Source organism: Haplochromis burtoni, unplaced genomic scaffold (assembly GCF_018398535.1).
Source record: "Haplochromis burtoni strain Fernald_Lab_line unplaced genomic scaffold, NCSU_Asbu1 Contig_207, whole genome shotgun sequence".
NCBI lineage: Eukaryota > Metazoa > Chordata > Actinopteri > Cichliformes > Cichlidae > Haplochromis > Haplochromis burtoni.
This window is the reverse complement of record NW_024582568.1, coordinates 270,009-284,399: the sequence shown is the minus strand read 5'-3', so window position 1 is coordinate 284,399 and position 14,391 is coordinate 270,009. Positions and strand designations below refer to the sequence as shown.

Genomic DNA, 14,391 nt, shown 5'->3' with positions numbered 1-14,391 from the left:
TGCTCGCTTTGTGCATGTTAATTTTACACATCACAGCATATTGCTTTTTGCACACATGCTCTGATTTGCCATTGCTAAGGTAACACCACTTCACTTACCATCCCCGGTTTGTTTGTGTTAGCATTTTGTTGCATGAAAGCAGTTTAGCAGGTTAAAACAAATGTGCAGCCATATGTTGTCAACGTTTCTTTTATTATGCTTTAAACTTAAATACTGTTTGTTCCTTTGTTCTTACTTCCTGTTACTCATACTCAGGTCAAAGGTTAGGAAAGGAGCCTACCTGCCATTTCCTGACTTCTGTGGACTTGGTGATGTCATGCTTGAGGTCATTGGGCTAAACCAAGCGGAGGCGTTTTCCTTTTGTAGGACTTTTTGTTTACTTTATGGCTTGCGGAACAATTTGTTCCGAGTATTTGTCTTCGTAGGCAGTCATTAAGCTGTGTAAATGAGCAATTGATGGGTTAGTGTAGTGAGTGTTCTCAGATGCTCGTGTTGGTTTCTGTGTTTACTGGCTTGAGCAACTGGTACTGGCTAGACTAACTGGGTGTGAATGGGCATCCTTTACAGTCGGTCAAGAATTGCTTGAGATTAGTCTGCCTGCCCACCCCTTTCTTAACGTTCAAGCCAGATTATTGTATGCTTGATATACAGTCATTTCAAATGCATTTTGACTGTAAACTAGTGTAATACCACAAGCTGCTATTTATGAATTTACCGCTATATGAAGAACGAAGCCACAGCTCTATTCTCCGGCTGTCAATCCGAGTCCGAGTCTGACTTTCTCAGCTTTTCACAGCAGTCTTGATTTCACCCACCACAAGCATGATAATTTAATCAATATCATATGACTTTAAAAAACTGAATATATCCAAGAAGAAGTCTGCCTGCAGCTGTACAGAGGAGGTACAGTGGAGCAGCAGGAATGCATTTTGCTTTTGAGTTTACTTGACATGGTTCTCACCTACACTCATTTGAATTCTGTCAGCCGTGTGCGGGTCATGTACAGGTCAGTTTTTCTCACAGATGTAATTTCTTCCCTTTGTCTTTGCCTCTCTGTTGCTCAGTGGCCAGTGATATAATTTCAACTAATCCTGAGCAGGAGGCCTCATACATAAATATAAGCCGACGTCTGATTGCATGCACCTTCAGCTCAGATTCACATCATGTTCCCACTTGACACTGACGGGATCATTGTCATGAGTTGACAATTTTTTCTGTGAAAACTCACTATGAAACGAGAAATAAAAGAGAACGGTTTCCTGCTGTATTTTCGCTGCACTGGTTCAGAATACAATATGTATATTTTTAATCTTTGAAGTGTGTCAACTTATAGAGTGTAGCTGTAAATGTTTTAAAGTTGTTTTATAGTTATTAGTGCATGATCAAATTGTATTAAAAAACACCTTCTTTGTGTACCTTTGCACTGTAGGCTTCAGGGTAAACTGTGCTCGATCAACCATACAAGCTGGTCATGGATCAATGAATCAAGAAGCCATCAGTTCGGCATCTCTGTGTATTTGCCTCACCGCTCTGCACCGTCCAAAGGCTGAAGCATTTACACCTTTTTTCTGCCCAGCCATCTCAGCACTGTCATTGTTTGGCTGACAGACACGCTACAGCCTGCCTTTCTTCCCCTGTAACACTGCATCCTTTGCACGTGCAGATGGGATCAGTGCTGTGGAAGTGAGCGCAGTGAAGGTAATCATAGAGCAGCCTGAGCTCCATTATATCCAAAGAAAGTTAATTATGTCCAGCTACTATCTACCATTGATCCAATCCCAAAGTGTGCCGTTGTTTACTTCCGAATCTGTGTTTAGTTAAGTCAGCGAGGACTCGGGATTGTCCCGCTGTACCATTAGTAAGTGCTTAAGGGCTCACTTGTAAACTTTCTAAGCCCATTTTTCCTCGTGTCTGGAGTAAACACGGCTTGAGCAAATAAGCTACAGATTTCTTTTATAGTAACAGTGAGAAGGGATGTGATGAGGATGAGTCATTCTATTGAGCTGAAAATAAAGAATGTACTTTTGTATATATTATAGTATATTATTTTTGTAATATAATTATATCCATATAGGCTGGGGATTCAATAGTAAAATGCAAATATTCAGGGTACTGAAGTATATCTGAAGTATACTTTAAAATGATAGCCGCTGTCAGTGATTCCACTTTTTGATTCTTTGCTCCTTTGGACTCACATTTGCACAAAAAAATAGATGGATCTGGATTTGAAGAAAAAACATTGTGATAACTACTCTTCTAAAGGTCTATATTTTCATTTCTGTTTTTGTTAAATGTTACCTACTATTTCTTAAGGATAGAAAATGCTTTGTGGCAGCACAATTTTGTATTTATTGCTGGCAGGACCTTCGAGGAGGGAAGAGATGTTCTGTTCTGTTTGTAACAATACGAATGCTCTACCTGAAGGCTGATTCATGGCATTTCTTCGCAGACACCGTAACAATTTGTGATCACGCAAACACGTCAAATGTCCACACAGCAGGAACATAAAACGGTCATTTTATGTTCCGAGTTTCATTATCCCCACCCTTACAGCTGCTCATCGGAGGAGCTGGAATTGCCATAGTCACTCCTGGATTTTGCACACGTGCTATCCATCAGTGGCACCTAAAAGTGAGCATGGCGTTCCTGAAACTCTGTGCACTTTCTGTGCACTCTACCTGGGAAGTGAAATCATCCCTTGAGTAGCAAAGATCCATCCTGGCTCGCGAGTAATTCCCTACACAGCCAATGATGCTGAGACCTTAATGGACAGATGTAATTGTGATAATAGTTGTATTTGATCTTGGCACATATGAAAACTGAGGTGGGACTCGGGCCATTAGGTGCCAGGTTTCCTAGCCTCTGCATTTCTCCATCCTCCATTTAGCATAATGACACAGAGTATTGACTGTGGTATTATGCAGAATAAAAGGGTGTTAATGTGCCATATTTAAATATCCTGATCTGTAACTGTGGCATGTTCCTTTCTGCAGTAGCAGGTAGCCAATTTGTGAAACTGAAAAACCAGGCATGACCTACATGCTTAAAGAATTACAGCAGTCAACAAAGAGGATTCTGTTGGATTCCTGTTTTTGATGCCCTGATGTAAGCCCACACTGTGGCATCACTGGTGAATAATAACATACTTGTGGTCACATTTGCTCAAGATCTCCCCATGCTGCTGTGATTTATAAGCATACCTTCCATCTGCAAACAGGCTAGGAGGCTCCTATCTACTGGGGCAGCACCCCGGGTCCAGTGCTATTTACTCAGCCAGCCGAGACGAGGTGCTCCCCCGGCAGGATCCTGCGGTCACTGTGCCCATGCATGCTTTTCTCTCCATTAACCTGTCTTCTCGTGGCTACTGTGAAGTGCCTGCAGCAGGTACAGTAACGCAACAGCATTTTGCCACAGGTTGAACTATCTTTATTGTGCCATTTCCTGCTGTTTAACAAATGATAAAAAGCTGCAGGCCATCAAACTTAGCGGTAACAGTGACTAAGTTTTATGAGCTCTATATTTGGTAAACTCTAGTCACAATATGCACTCAATAAATCATGCATTAATAAGCTTTGTTGTGTCAGTTTTAAAATGAAAATGCAGTCTCTGTAAACATGCAGATATTTGTCAGTGCGTTTGAGTTATACGTAACACCAAAGGTCCAAATAAATTATTTTTTTTCTTGAAAACATTGCACACTTTATTCATTCTGTGCTGTATCTAATGCATTGTGAACCAAATAAGTGTGTAGAAATACTGAGAGGAAAGGTGCTCCACTTTAAAGTGATGTGATAGATTAGGGAGGAGCCCTGGCAACAGAGTAATTTCCCTGGTGACCAATTTCTGAACACTCTGAGCAAAGAAAATCAGCAACAAGCCTACATGTCAGCTATAGCCCCATACCAGGGTGCAGGCGTACACGCTGACTCATTTCTAATGAGCAGCCAGAGATAGAAATAATAACCTAAACAACAAATCATAGGTCATGACTGCAAATATAGTGCTGACGGCCTTAATTAACATTAGACCTTATTCAGTGTAAGCAGATATAAAAGTATGTATGCAAAAATGTCGTCAATGGTGGCCCAGGGTTGATGGGGAAAGAAGATGAGAAGTGGGTTATGCTTTACTATTCTTACATTGCTGCACTCTCTGGTTTGCCTCCAAAAACTACTGTAGCAACTTTGTTGCATTTAGTGTGATTTTGGCTTAAATTCCGCTCGTCATTTCTTTTCTGTCTTTAAAAGCACTACTGCTATATGTGATACTATAGAGTATTATGTGCAGAAGCATTTTGAGGTTGTTCTTAAAGAGTTTATATAAAATCTATGAAATATCTTTGGTTAGTGAAAAATAAAAGTAAACTGGTTTTAAATATTACACTGCACGCTTACTGCCTGATAGATCCATATAAAGTAGATTGAGCTTCAGCATGATTTTTGCTGACAAAGTCTTATAATGTGCATTAACAATGACATCATCACAGTATCGACCTTTCTCTTTATGTAACTCGGTTCCCGCTGTTGCACCTTCATATGGACGCTTAGTGTTTCCTGCTGCTCAGCGTGCTCTTCCTTATCTCTTCTACCGTTCTCCGAAATCTTTTCAATTCAAAACTGCATAGGCATGGTAAAGCTACCATTATCATCTGTCTCACTGCAAAAATTGCACTACAGTAGCAAAGAGCGATCAATTTAGTGTAACTAGATGAATTTTTATGGACGTGATGCTGATGGCTATTTAAGGTACTTTGCTTGATCGCCAGGTTGTCCTGTGCTCTCTAAATTTGAGTGTTTATGGTAAAGCACTCTTTAACATTGTAACATGTTCAAAATGACTAATTCACAGAATGAGTAGAATACAGATATAATGAAATCTGTTTTGTCATTGATTTAAATGTTCAGGTTTTTGTTTGTTTGTTTGTTTGTTTGTTTGTTTGTGTTGACAAATGACAGATTTGCATTTAATTCATTTGACAGAAAATGGTTGCTTGAAATGTAAGTACTTCAACTGCTGGTCACTCCTCTTAGCATCCTCTGTCACCTGGTTTTGAAATGCATTGCCTTCTTAAATTAATGTATATTACGATCTAAAAACATTAATTAAATTATCACCTTATGAAATAAGGTGGCTTGTATCAACTGCATCTGGTGGTTGAAAATTCATCACAACCTAAATTAAGTTTGATCAAGAACATGAGCAGCAGCTCATGTCAGGAGCTCTTCGTGTCATTGCCAATGTAATGCAGTTGTAAAAAGACAAGCCCTTCATTTTGCAGAACCATTTCTCTGTGTCCTTCAGAGGGGTGCTTAAAAATGAAACCTAACCGAAGTTTGAATGTTGTAACTAGGTTTCACAGTGAGCTGAAACCTTGGCTGATTGTGACCCACACTCGTTTTCACACCTTGGCTTGTGTGATTAAGTAGAGGATCAATAGGGGGTCCATGACCCTCTTGGGGACACTCCCATAGGGCTTAAAATCTGGGACTCTCCACCAGTTGCTCTTAGAACTGAAGAAGCTTCTCAGGTGAGAAGTGAAACGTCTTCAAGAAACCTAAAGAAGTCCAGACGCTCCTTAGACTACGATGACCTGGATGACTGAGAACCTTCACAGACACGTTGTAGCATTTCATTTTCATCTAAGGTTCTCGCCATAATCATCACTCTGCATTAATTTGACTGAATATGTTACTAAAGCAGATTAAATCTGTATACTAGTTTTTCCATTGTTTCCCTATATATTAGGTTAAAAATTGAGCTCATTTTATGATAAATAGTTTGTGTCATTGTTTTGCAAAGTCAGGTAACAGACATTTAGTAGTTTAAGTGTTTGCTTTACCTTGAAAACAGCTCTAATTCTTTTACAATATTTGGCAGATATTTTGAATGTTTGTCTCTCCATGTCATCCTCGAGATCCTTGAGAATCTGAGAAAACACTCTGGCTGCATGCTTGGGGTCATTGTCGAGCTACTGATTGATTTTTGGACCGATTAGGCAACTCTCTGACGTTGCTGAGTGATGAATATGAATCTAACCCTCGTAAAGTGCTTAAAATCTTTCCACATTACTGTGTACTACTTTTCCCTCTTGCAATCAAATGCCCTTCAAACAAATAAATGAATGTGTCACAGCGGTGTCACATTTTGACAGCATCCCATTAAGTGATTACCTGGTGCAATTTCACACCAGCGTGATCAATAGTCCTTTAATGGATCAGCCAAGGAACTAATAAAAAGGATTTTAATTGATTACGCTGATAGGCCGTCACTCCCACAGCCTGTTATATGTTAAAGGTGCAATCAGAGCAGAAGTTCAACGTCAGGTGACTGACACTTTGGCCTTTAAGCTGAGAGAGGATAACGAGGCTTCTGGCTCAGGATCACCTTGGCTGACTGACAGGAAGTAACTTTCCTTATTATGATAGTCCTTCATATCGTTTTCTTCTGCTGGGGTAATTTAGATTCCAGCTTCAATAGACTATTGCCTATATGTAAAAGTGTCATCAATTTTTATAATTGAGATACTCTGATTTTCCGTGCCTCTAATGAGTCAGTCTATTATAAGTAATCCTATTTGCACGCAGTAATTCTTTGAAATATTGTTTGTTGTGTTAGGATATATGTGACAGTTTTGCACTTTTAATCTCAGTATGCCTCTGCGCGTGCCACGGTCTGAGCCTGGCACAGGGCTAAAAACGGCCATGCTTTTCCACGCTTCATCATCTGTGGTTTGTGTCAGACCCAGACAGTCATCTGGAAAGGTCAAAGCATCAGTAAAAGATTTAAATCAGCCCACAGAAGAAAGATTTACCTTGACAGGCGGAACCTGAAAACTGGTAAATAAGAATGCAAACAGAGTCTTTCCTCTTAAACTAAACCAAGGAAAAACAGACCATTGCATTTCAAAGCTAGAGTCACAGGTTGTGATGCTTTGAAGTAACAAAAAAATTTTTTGAATATCTTTTTTGTCCTTGTAATTAACTATTTGCTTTCTTAATGCTATACGTTGAAACGGCTCGAAGATGAATGCGTTGATTAATGCATTTGTATAATCACTCTATGAGGAGACATGTATGGTTCGTTCTCTTTCAAATCTATTAATCGTGTTTTCATTTCTAAAACGAAGCGATCTTGGCACAGCTAATAGAAACAGCCTGTTTCTAAATGCAACTTGACAGGGTCAGTGTGAGAAAAGCAAACTGTTGGGCTTAGTTTTGGCACTGAGAGAACTTGACGTACGGGTGTTATTCTTTGATTAATCTCTGTGCTGTTCTGTTGTTCTATATTCATCCAGCTTTATAAGCTGCTAAAGGAAACATTTCCCCTTTTTTTCTTCATTTGTCATCTTATTATATTAATGTTGTAGCCACGCCTTTTGATGAATGCAAGAACCAAAGCACGTATTCAGCTTGTTTTGAGGACAAATGGGACCTTTGAAAAAAATTCTTTCTCTTTAGTGTTTATTAATATACTTAAAAAGATGAATGTGAAATAGGGGAGCTTATAGCAAGGCCTATGTATCATAATATATTAGCTCACAGAAGTAAAGAGTAATGAAACTATTTTCAGCTATAAAGCCATGCTTGAATAATATGTCTGCTGCAAAGTGCTGCAAAGCCAGAACTATTACAAGGTGGTTACTTTTTATAATCTTTTTGGAAAAGACGTCCATAAATAAATATGTGTTAGTTTTGGCTCTTTGGGTCATGAAGATAATTCTATTTATCCTTCTTCTCATTCTCCACATGTCTCCTTTGTTTGGTGTATGTGCTTTCCTGCAGTTTGGTGGCTGCTATATTATTGATTTGTACTATTGATCCAAATGTGGCAGCGATTACTGGGATTTTGTGTTTAGCTTTATCATCATGCACTAAAAAACCTCCTGCTGGGATGCCCTTGTTGCTACTTTAACACAACTGAGTCACTGCTGGCAGTTTGTATTTTTACTCACAATAAAGTTTGTTTGTCTGCGAGTCACAGACTGTGTATTGAAATCAAAGACACTTAAACCTTAGACACTAAAAGTAAGTGACAGACAAGGTCGATCTCATTTGGATAGTCATGATTAATAAGATGTGAAATCCACTGTTCCATCATGAGCTATACTGGCCATCAAGTATACATATAATACATGCATTATAATGCAGTGATTGGTATAACAGTCAAAGATGGAACTTAAAAAACATAAAATATGTGTGTAAAGAGGGATGTTTGATAAGCTTTTATTTGGATGCTAACAAAAAGTATACTGTGTATCTATGCAGTTCTGTGAAAAATGAAGTATATCCTTAATCTTCTGTAGGAATAAAGTAGGTAAATAGCAGCAATGTGCTTTGGTAGTTTGCTGGTCTGCAGCATTCAGGTGTCTGTTAACACAATCTTCCCAGGACTGGTCGTCCTAGCAGATTCATCCCAAGGTCAGGCTGTGCAGTGCATCTAAGACTCTACAGTCCCCAGATAGCATGTTAAATATTAAAGTTCATGACAGAACAATTACAAAAAAGCTGAAGAAGCATGGTTTGTTTGGCAGGGTTGTCAGGAGGAGGGTTGTCTTTTCTCTAAAAAGAGCATTGCAGTATGATGAGGAAAATGTGGAGCTGTTGGTCATAATGCACAACATCATTTCTGGCCCAACATATCAGCACAAACACATCATACCAACGGTCAAGCACAATGATGGAGGGGTGATGATTTGGGCTTATTCTGCAGCCACAGGATTTTGGACTCTTGTGGTCTTTGAGTCAGCCATGAACTCTGGACACCAACGTTTTCACACGTGAGGATAATTATCCAACAGTTAAAGCTTGGCCAGTATTCAAAGTGTCATCCAAAGCCCAGCAACAACAGAATGGCTGATAAAGAAAAGAATCAGGGTATTGTAATGGGCCAGTCAATGCCCAAACAAATTATTGAATCTTGTTTTGTACTGTAGTTTTTCCCAGGACTTCACAGAGTCCTGTGAAAATGTTCTTTTTCACTTCAGTATTTGTATTTATGCATCTTGCATTGAAGCTGGAATATGGTTTACGACACACTTCTGCATCGTCACTGCAGGGAATTCGTCAAATGTTAGTGGAAATTGCTGCTCCTGGGAATAAACAAGTGAAGCAGTCGCGGTAAATGGCAATCATACAAGTGTACAGTAGATGCCTGACAATAGTTACAGTTTAACGCAGATGGGTGCAGTCGTGCAACATTTTATTTCAGTAGATGACGTTTGAATTCCTCTGCTACAAAATTAAACGTTTGGCTTCAAAGAGGAGTTACTTTAGTCTTAATTTGTGTGATCATGCTGATTTGTTTTCTCCATCTCTCTCTCTCTCTTTGCGCAGGCCTTCCCATGTATATCCACAGGCATCTACGGTAAGCTCAGTCTCCCTTCTTTTATTTCTGTTTTTATCCATTTGCTTTGTTCTTTCAGTGCAACTCAATGATAACAAGCTGCTCATATTCCCCAGTTTGTGGCTGAATATTTTAAAATGATGCACATAGGGCGGAGGTTACTTAGATATAAATACTAAATATACCAACAAGTTCACCTTAAACCATGTTGCACAAAGGCAGGACGTAGAAGAATACTGAATACTGAATACTGCTTATGCACCCTCATGAGATCAAGTCAAATAAGCTGCAAGGCATTGCTGGCAGAGAGCTGATGTGCTCATTACACTTAAAGTCACACTGAAAAGAAACCAGACTTGTTGATATGAACAGAATTTTTGAGTTTTGAAGATAAAAAAAAGTTAAATGCAAGAAAACATGTTGATTCTTTGACTCTTTTGATCATTTAAATTGCCTGTTTTTACCCCACACCGTACACTGTACAGTTTATGAATTCGCATACAGCTCCAATACTTGCAGTAGGTGCCAAATGTGTAAGGATTAATTAACATGCTAATTTCTGTTGTTTGCAGCTGACTATTAGCAGCAATGTAGTTCCACATAAGCAGCCACAACTGCTCTGTAAAGTTATGCGTAATTGCAGATACCTACAGTATTCTGCCAATTTTAAAAAATGCCAGTGCGAGGCAACAACTGATAAATGATTCTGGGTCTATACTTCTTTAGGCGGGGATCTCATGAGAGTCGATAAGTGCCTCTGATCATTTCACAAGACGAGGTGCTGCCAATTTTACAAACACTGTTTCCTCAAGATATGTGCATGCACTGTTCGCGCTCTCAATAGGCATACAACACAGCATTTATTATGTCCACGTGCCGAGTGTAATGCGAATTCAAAAGTGACATATTGAACTCGAATCCTTTTCCACAGAAAGCAAAACTAACAAAAGTTTCAAAAGCCCTCGAAACCTTCTTCTGAAAACAGCAAAGAAAACCAGATAATTAAAATGTATGACACCAAAGGGTGGATAATTCCTTTCACATTCCTCGGTAATTCAGATCATTTTAGATGATACTTGTCTTTTGTCCAACGTCGGGGAGTTATATTTCCGGTGCTTTCTGTACTATTCTTCATGTGGTTGACCTCGCTCAGATTTATTATATACACCTATGCAGCTGTTGTTGTTCTAATAAAGCTACATAAAAGCTACCTAATTTACTAAACCTACTGCAGCTTACTTCCACAGCTGTGTCACTGTGTGAATTTAATTTAAAAGGATTTTTTTTAAACAACATCATTGGTGTAGATAAGCACAGACACATCTGAGCTATTTGAGTGTGCTATTAAGACCTGATGCTGGTTTTTTATTTAAAATGCAGACATTTGAAGCCGTATCTCAAACTGTAAGCGAAGCATCAACAGCCACTGACTGGATTTAATTAAAAGCTAGGGACTGGACTGTAGTGCGCATGTGAGTCGGTGCAACTATCCGGTCGCAGCTCATAAAGAAAATGATGAAATGTTGATAATCAGTGACAGTTGAGCACCTTATTTGTGATTTGCTGTGCATTTCAGCGGCACATGTCTCTACAGTGCTAGAGTATTTGCCATAACTTGCAAACAGAGTGCATTCAGCTGGTAAAACACACCCTGAAAATCATCTGTGCAGACGCTTGAGAGGTGCATTCAGCTGTGATTATACTCAGGCGGTTCTGACTCGTTTCCAGTTGACATGCCAGAGATTTGTGCTGCCGTTTCATGTCCTGAACAAACATGTCACATGTGATGTGAAGACACAGATCAAACCGGATGAGCTAATTTTCACGACTATGGTTGGAAACTGTTTCTGTATGAAAAATGACAGTTTGGTTATTGATTAAACCTGTTAGTTATTGATGTAGTCCTAGTCCGTTAGTGAAAGCACAGAAGCCTCTACCTTTCCATATTTCTTTGGTTTTTTTAAAGGTCTAATGAAAAACAAAGTAATTAAGTTTTAGTCTGAGTTTTGTGTTTTGATTTCCAACTGTAGACAGTATGCAAAAATAAAATGATTCATCTGCAGCCCCTGGGGAACATCAAAAAAAAGCCTCTGCCCACATGCTGGGTACCTTACATCTGTTTGTTTTTCTCTCCAACCAAAGCCATTACTCCTCTGCCTTTATCAAACCTGGACTATAACTAACTGCCAGCTGTTGCAGTCTGAAATACTACACATGCAAAGTACTGATTATAGAGCCTGATAAACTTTGGCAGTGCTCATTAAACTAGCTGAAACTGCCCGGCATAGATAAAAGATAGTCCAAGTGGCGAGCTATCCTGACACGCGCTATTGCATATGTGTGTTAATAAAGACCAGTCTTTAGTAAAGCGTGCTCATAAATCACAAGACGTTTAATTATGCTCTTGATAGAACACTTCCCATTTGGGATTTTGAATAAATTCCCCCTGTCACTTTTTTGCAGTTCACACACACACACATCTTTTCTGCGATGTTATGTTTCGTTCCACCTGCCGATGCACACATCTCACAGGGGCTTCTTCTTTTTTTAGTCCACTCTCCTTCCTCTTCCTGCAAAATATATGTTATCCGCTTAAACACGAGTGTCTGACTTCTCGTGACGTAACAAATTACATAACAAGCTGAATTCAAGAAGTATAGTGAAGTGCATCAGCTAATGGTTATATACAATGTTTTGTGTTAAAAGCAAAAATATGGAGTAGAGTAGCTGTAGTGGCACAAAGGTAGTGCAAATACATGCAGGGGAGAGAGTGGGGTGGGGGTCATTGTTTGTACTGCGCGCCGCTGACGAGGGCACCACTTATTGCCATTCACTGTGCTACTGTGTGCTGCACTGCCAGTGGGAGCCTGTCATACCACACCACCAGGAGCCCCCTCGCATCAAAAGGATGGTCTGTGCAGAGCCAAGCATGCAGTGGAGTGGGAGGGGGGGATTAAACAGCCTGTTTAATAAATAAACAGCTTAGCGCTTCCATAACTAGATCTCCACAGAACAACAGCTGATTAAGACTAAAGATCTTCACACAGCAGAGGGCAAATAGAGGAGGGACTTTCAAAGGAAGTACAGTATAGATAGCACAGAGCTGTGTTGTTGTTCTCCGAGTCCTCTGCGTGCCCCCTGAGTACTGCCATATTCTGAAAGGGCCTCTGCTCTCTTGTCAGGAGTTCTGACATTTTCTGTGCATTTTAGATAACCTTTAAGGTCAGCTTCCATTTTAGCAATATAAACAAAAGCTCTTTAGCGTGGAAGTCACATCTCCCCGATCCCGATGTTTGCCTGTGATTTTTTTCTAAAAAAAGAAATCTCTTTCTGTCTCTGTTGAATGTGCATCATTTTGAGTATGCGTTCACGGTCATGCAGGTACTATGCTTATGTACACGTGCTTGACCTATTTCTGCACTTGAACTGGAGCAAGAAAACAAATTCTGTGCCCCAAACATCGTGACACAGAGGAATCAGGAACAAGTTATCCAAGGCCATTGTGGTGAGACAAACAGATTTGTCAGGGAAAGTTAATGCTAATTGACACCCTCTCTCACGCCTCCATATTCCCGAAGACTCAGTCACCACTGACAGATGATGGCAGAACAGGGAGGTTGGGTGTAGTAGAGGTGTGCAGGGGGTACCTCAGACGCTTGGAAAGAAAAATGAGAGATCACACTGCGCTGACAGTCCAATCCCTCAGTCCGGCCCATTAGCCACAACAGAATTTCTGCACCGATAGTGTGTCGGAGGTACCACCCATAAACAAACTGGTGCCCACCGTGGGCCACGAGGTCACCCAGCATGATAGAGGTTATTAAGTGCTGCTTCTGTTTGCACATCAATCACAGCCGTGCGACCTGGGTTTAAATGGATTATTCCTTCCACGGAGGAGACACCTCTCAACGTCTCACAGGATCAGTGCCAAGAGTCCAACTACCTCGACTTAGAGAGGTCATTTTCTCTTTTGCAATCCTTTTGTTTTCTGTCCTTCCTCCTATGCATCCTCTTGTCTCTAGTTCTCCCTGACAAGTCTGTCTTATTAGCCATACAAGGAAAATCATATGAAAAAACAACTATTTTCAGATGCATTTTAGACTTTTGCACCTTGTGCAGATCAGGTCTTAGGCAGTGCTGAAAAAGCACTTTTCAACAACCCCATAATGAGGCATGCAGTTTATAAGCAAGGACACGTATATTACTTCTGCTGTTTGCTGGATAAGAAGCCATTGCACGCATGTATTTATAACGCTATCAAAAGAATCAGAGGCCCTTGATGTGGCAAAGCTGCTTCTCTTCTTTGGACAAATATCTTCCTGTTTACTGCTAACCCCTCACCTCTGGCTCATCTGTCTCTGTAACTGATCCGAGATTTGTTGACAAAGGACTTTTAGCACTGACTGGTGGCTGTGGGAGATATGTGGATGTAATCCACCAAAGCTCTACTGGTATGTCCACACTGCCATCCCGCCGTACCGTCCAGATCAAAGGTGTCAAGCAGCTAAGATTTTTTTTCTCTAACCAGCATCATGGTCTGGCTCTCTTTATCCCTGTCTAGGATTAGGAGGGCTGGAGACATTCATGCACCTTATCTTTAAACAGTGATTGCTTGCTGCTAGCTTGCCAGAAATGGCCCAGGCAGGTTCCCCCTTCTCTCAAAATACATGAAGCCTAATCTAGCTGGGTTTTTGGTATTTCAAGGCACATACAGTAGCAGCAATATGTTGTATCAGTGGGCAGCAGAGTGTGTGCTCAAAGAAAGCAAGATCTCCGTGGCCCAATGTGCATTTGTTCTCAGCACTTTTCACAGATGATAAGCCAAATGTAAAAACACCTCCCACCCACAGGACAATAGATTTAAGGGTTTGTGAAACTTGTTCGAGCATTAAACTTTTTCATTCCACAAACTTCTCAGAATGTTTTTACAAAGTAAAACGTCGGGTGTTAAATTTAGCATGTAGGACAAAGCATGCTATCACCTACATGGATTATTTCCAAGGAAGGTCATCAGCTGTTGTGCTCTGCCCTCTTTCTTCTCACCTCTTT

At 40.2% G+C, this 14,391-nt stretch overlaps 1 protein-coding gene across 1 annotated transcript in view; it reads left to right on the top strand.

Moving 5' to 3' along the window:
- macrod2 (mono-ADP ribosylhydrolase 2) overlaps positions 1 to 14,391 on the top strand; it is a gene marked incomplete at its 3' end in the record, with an annotated part of 378,266 nt that overhangs the window by 291,832 nt on the left and 72,043 nt on the right. Inside the window, exon 7 of the mRNA XM_005936328.3 lies at positions 9,333 to 9,363. Coding sequence (XP_005936390.2) covers positions 9,333 to 9,363 — 31 coding nt within the window. The remainder of the gene's footprint in view (positions 1 to 9,332; positions 9,364 to 14,391) is intronic.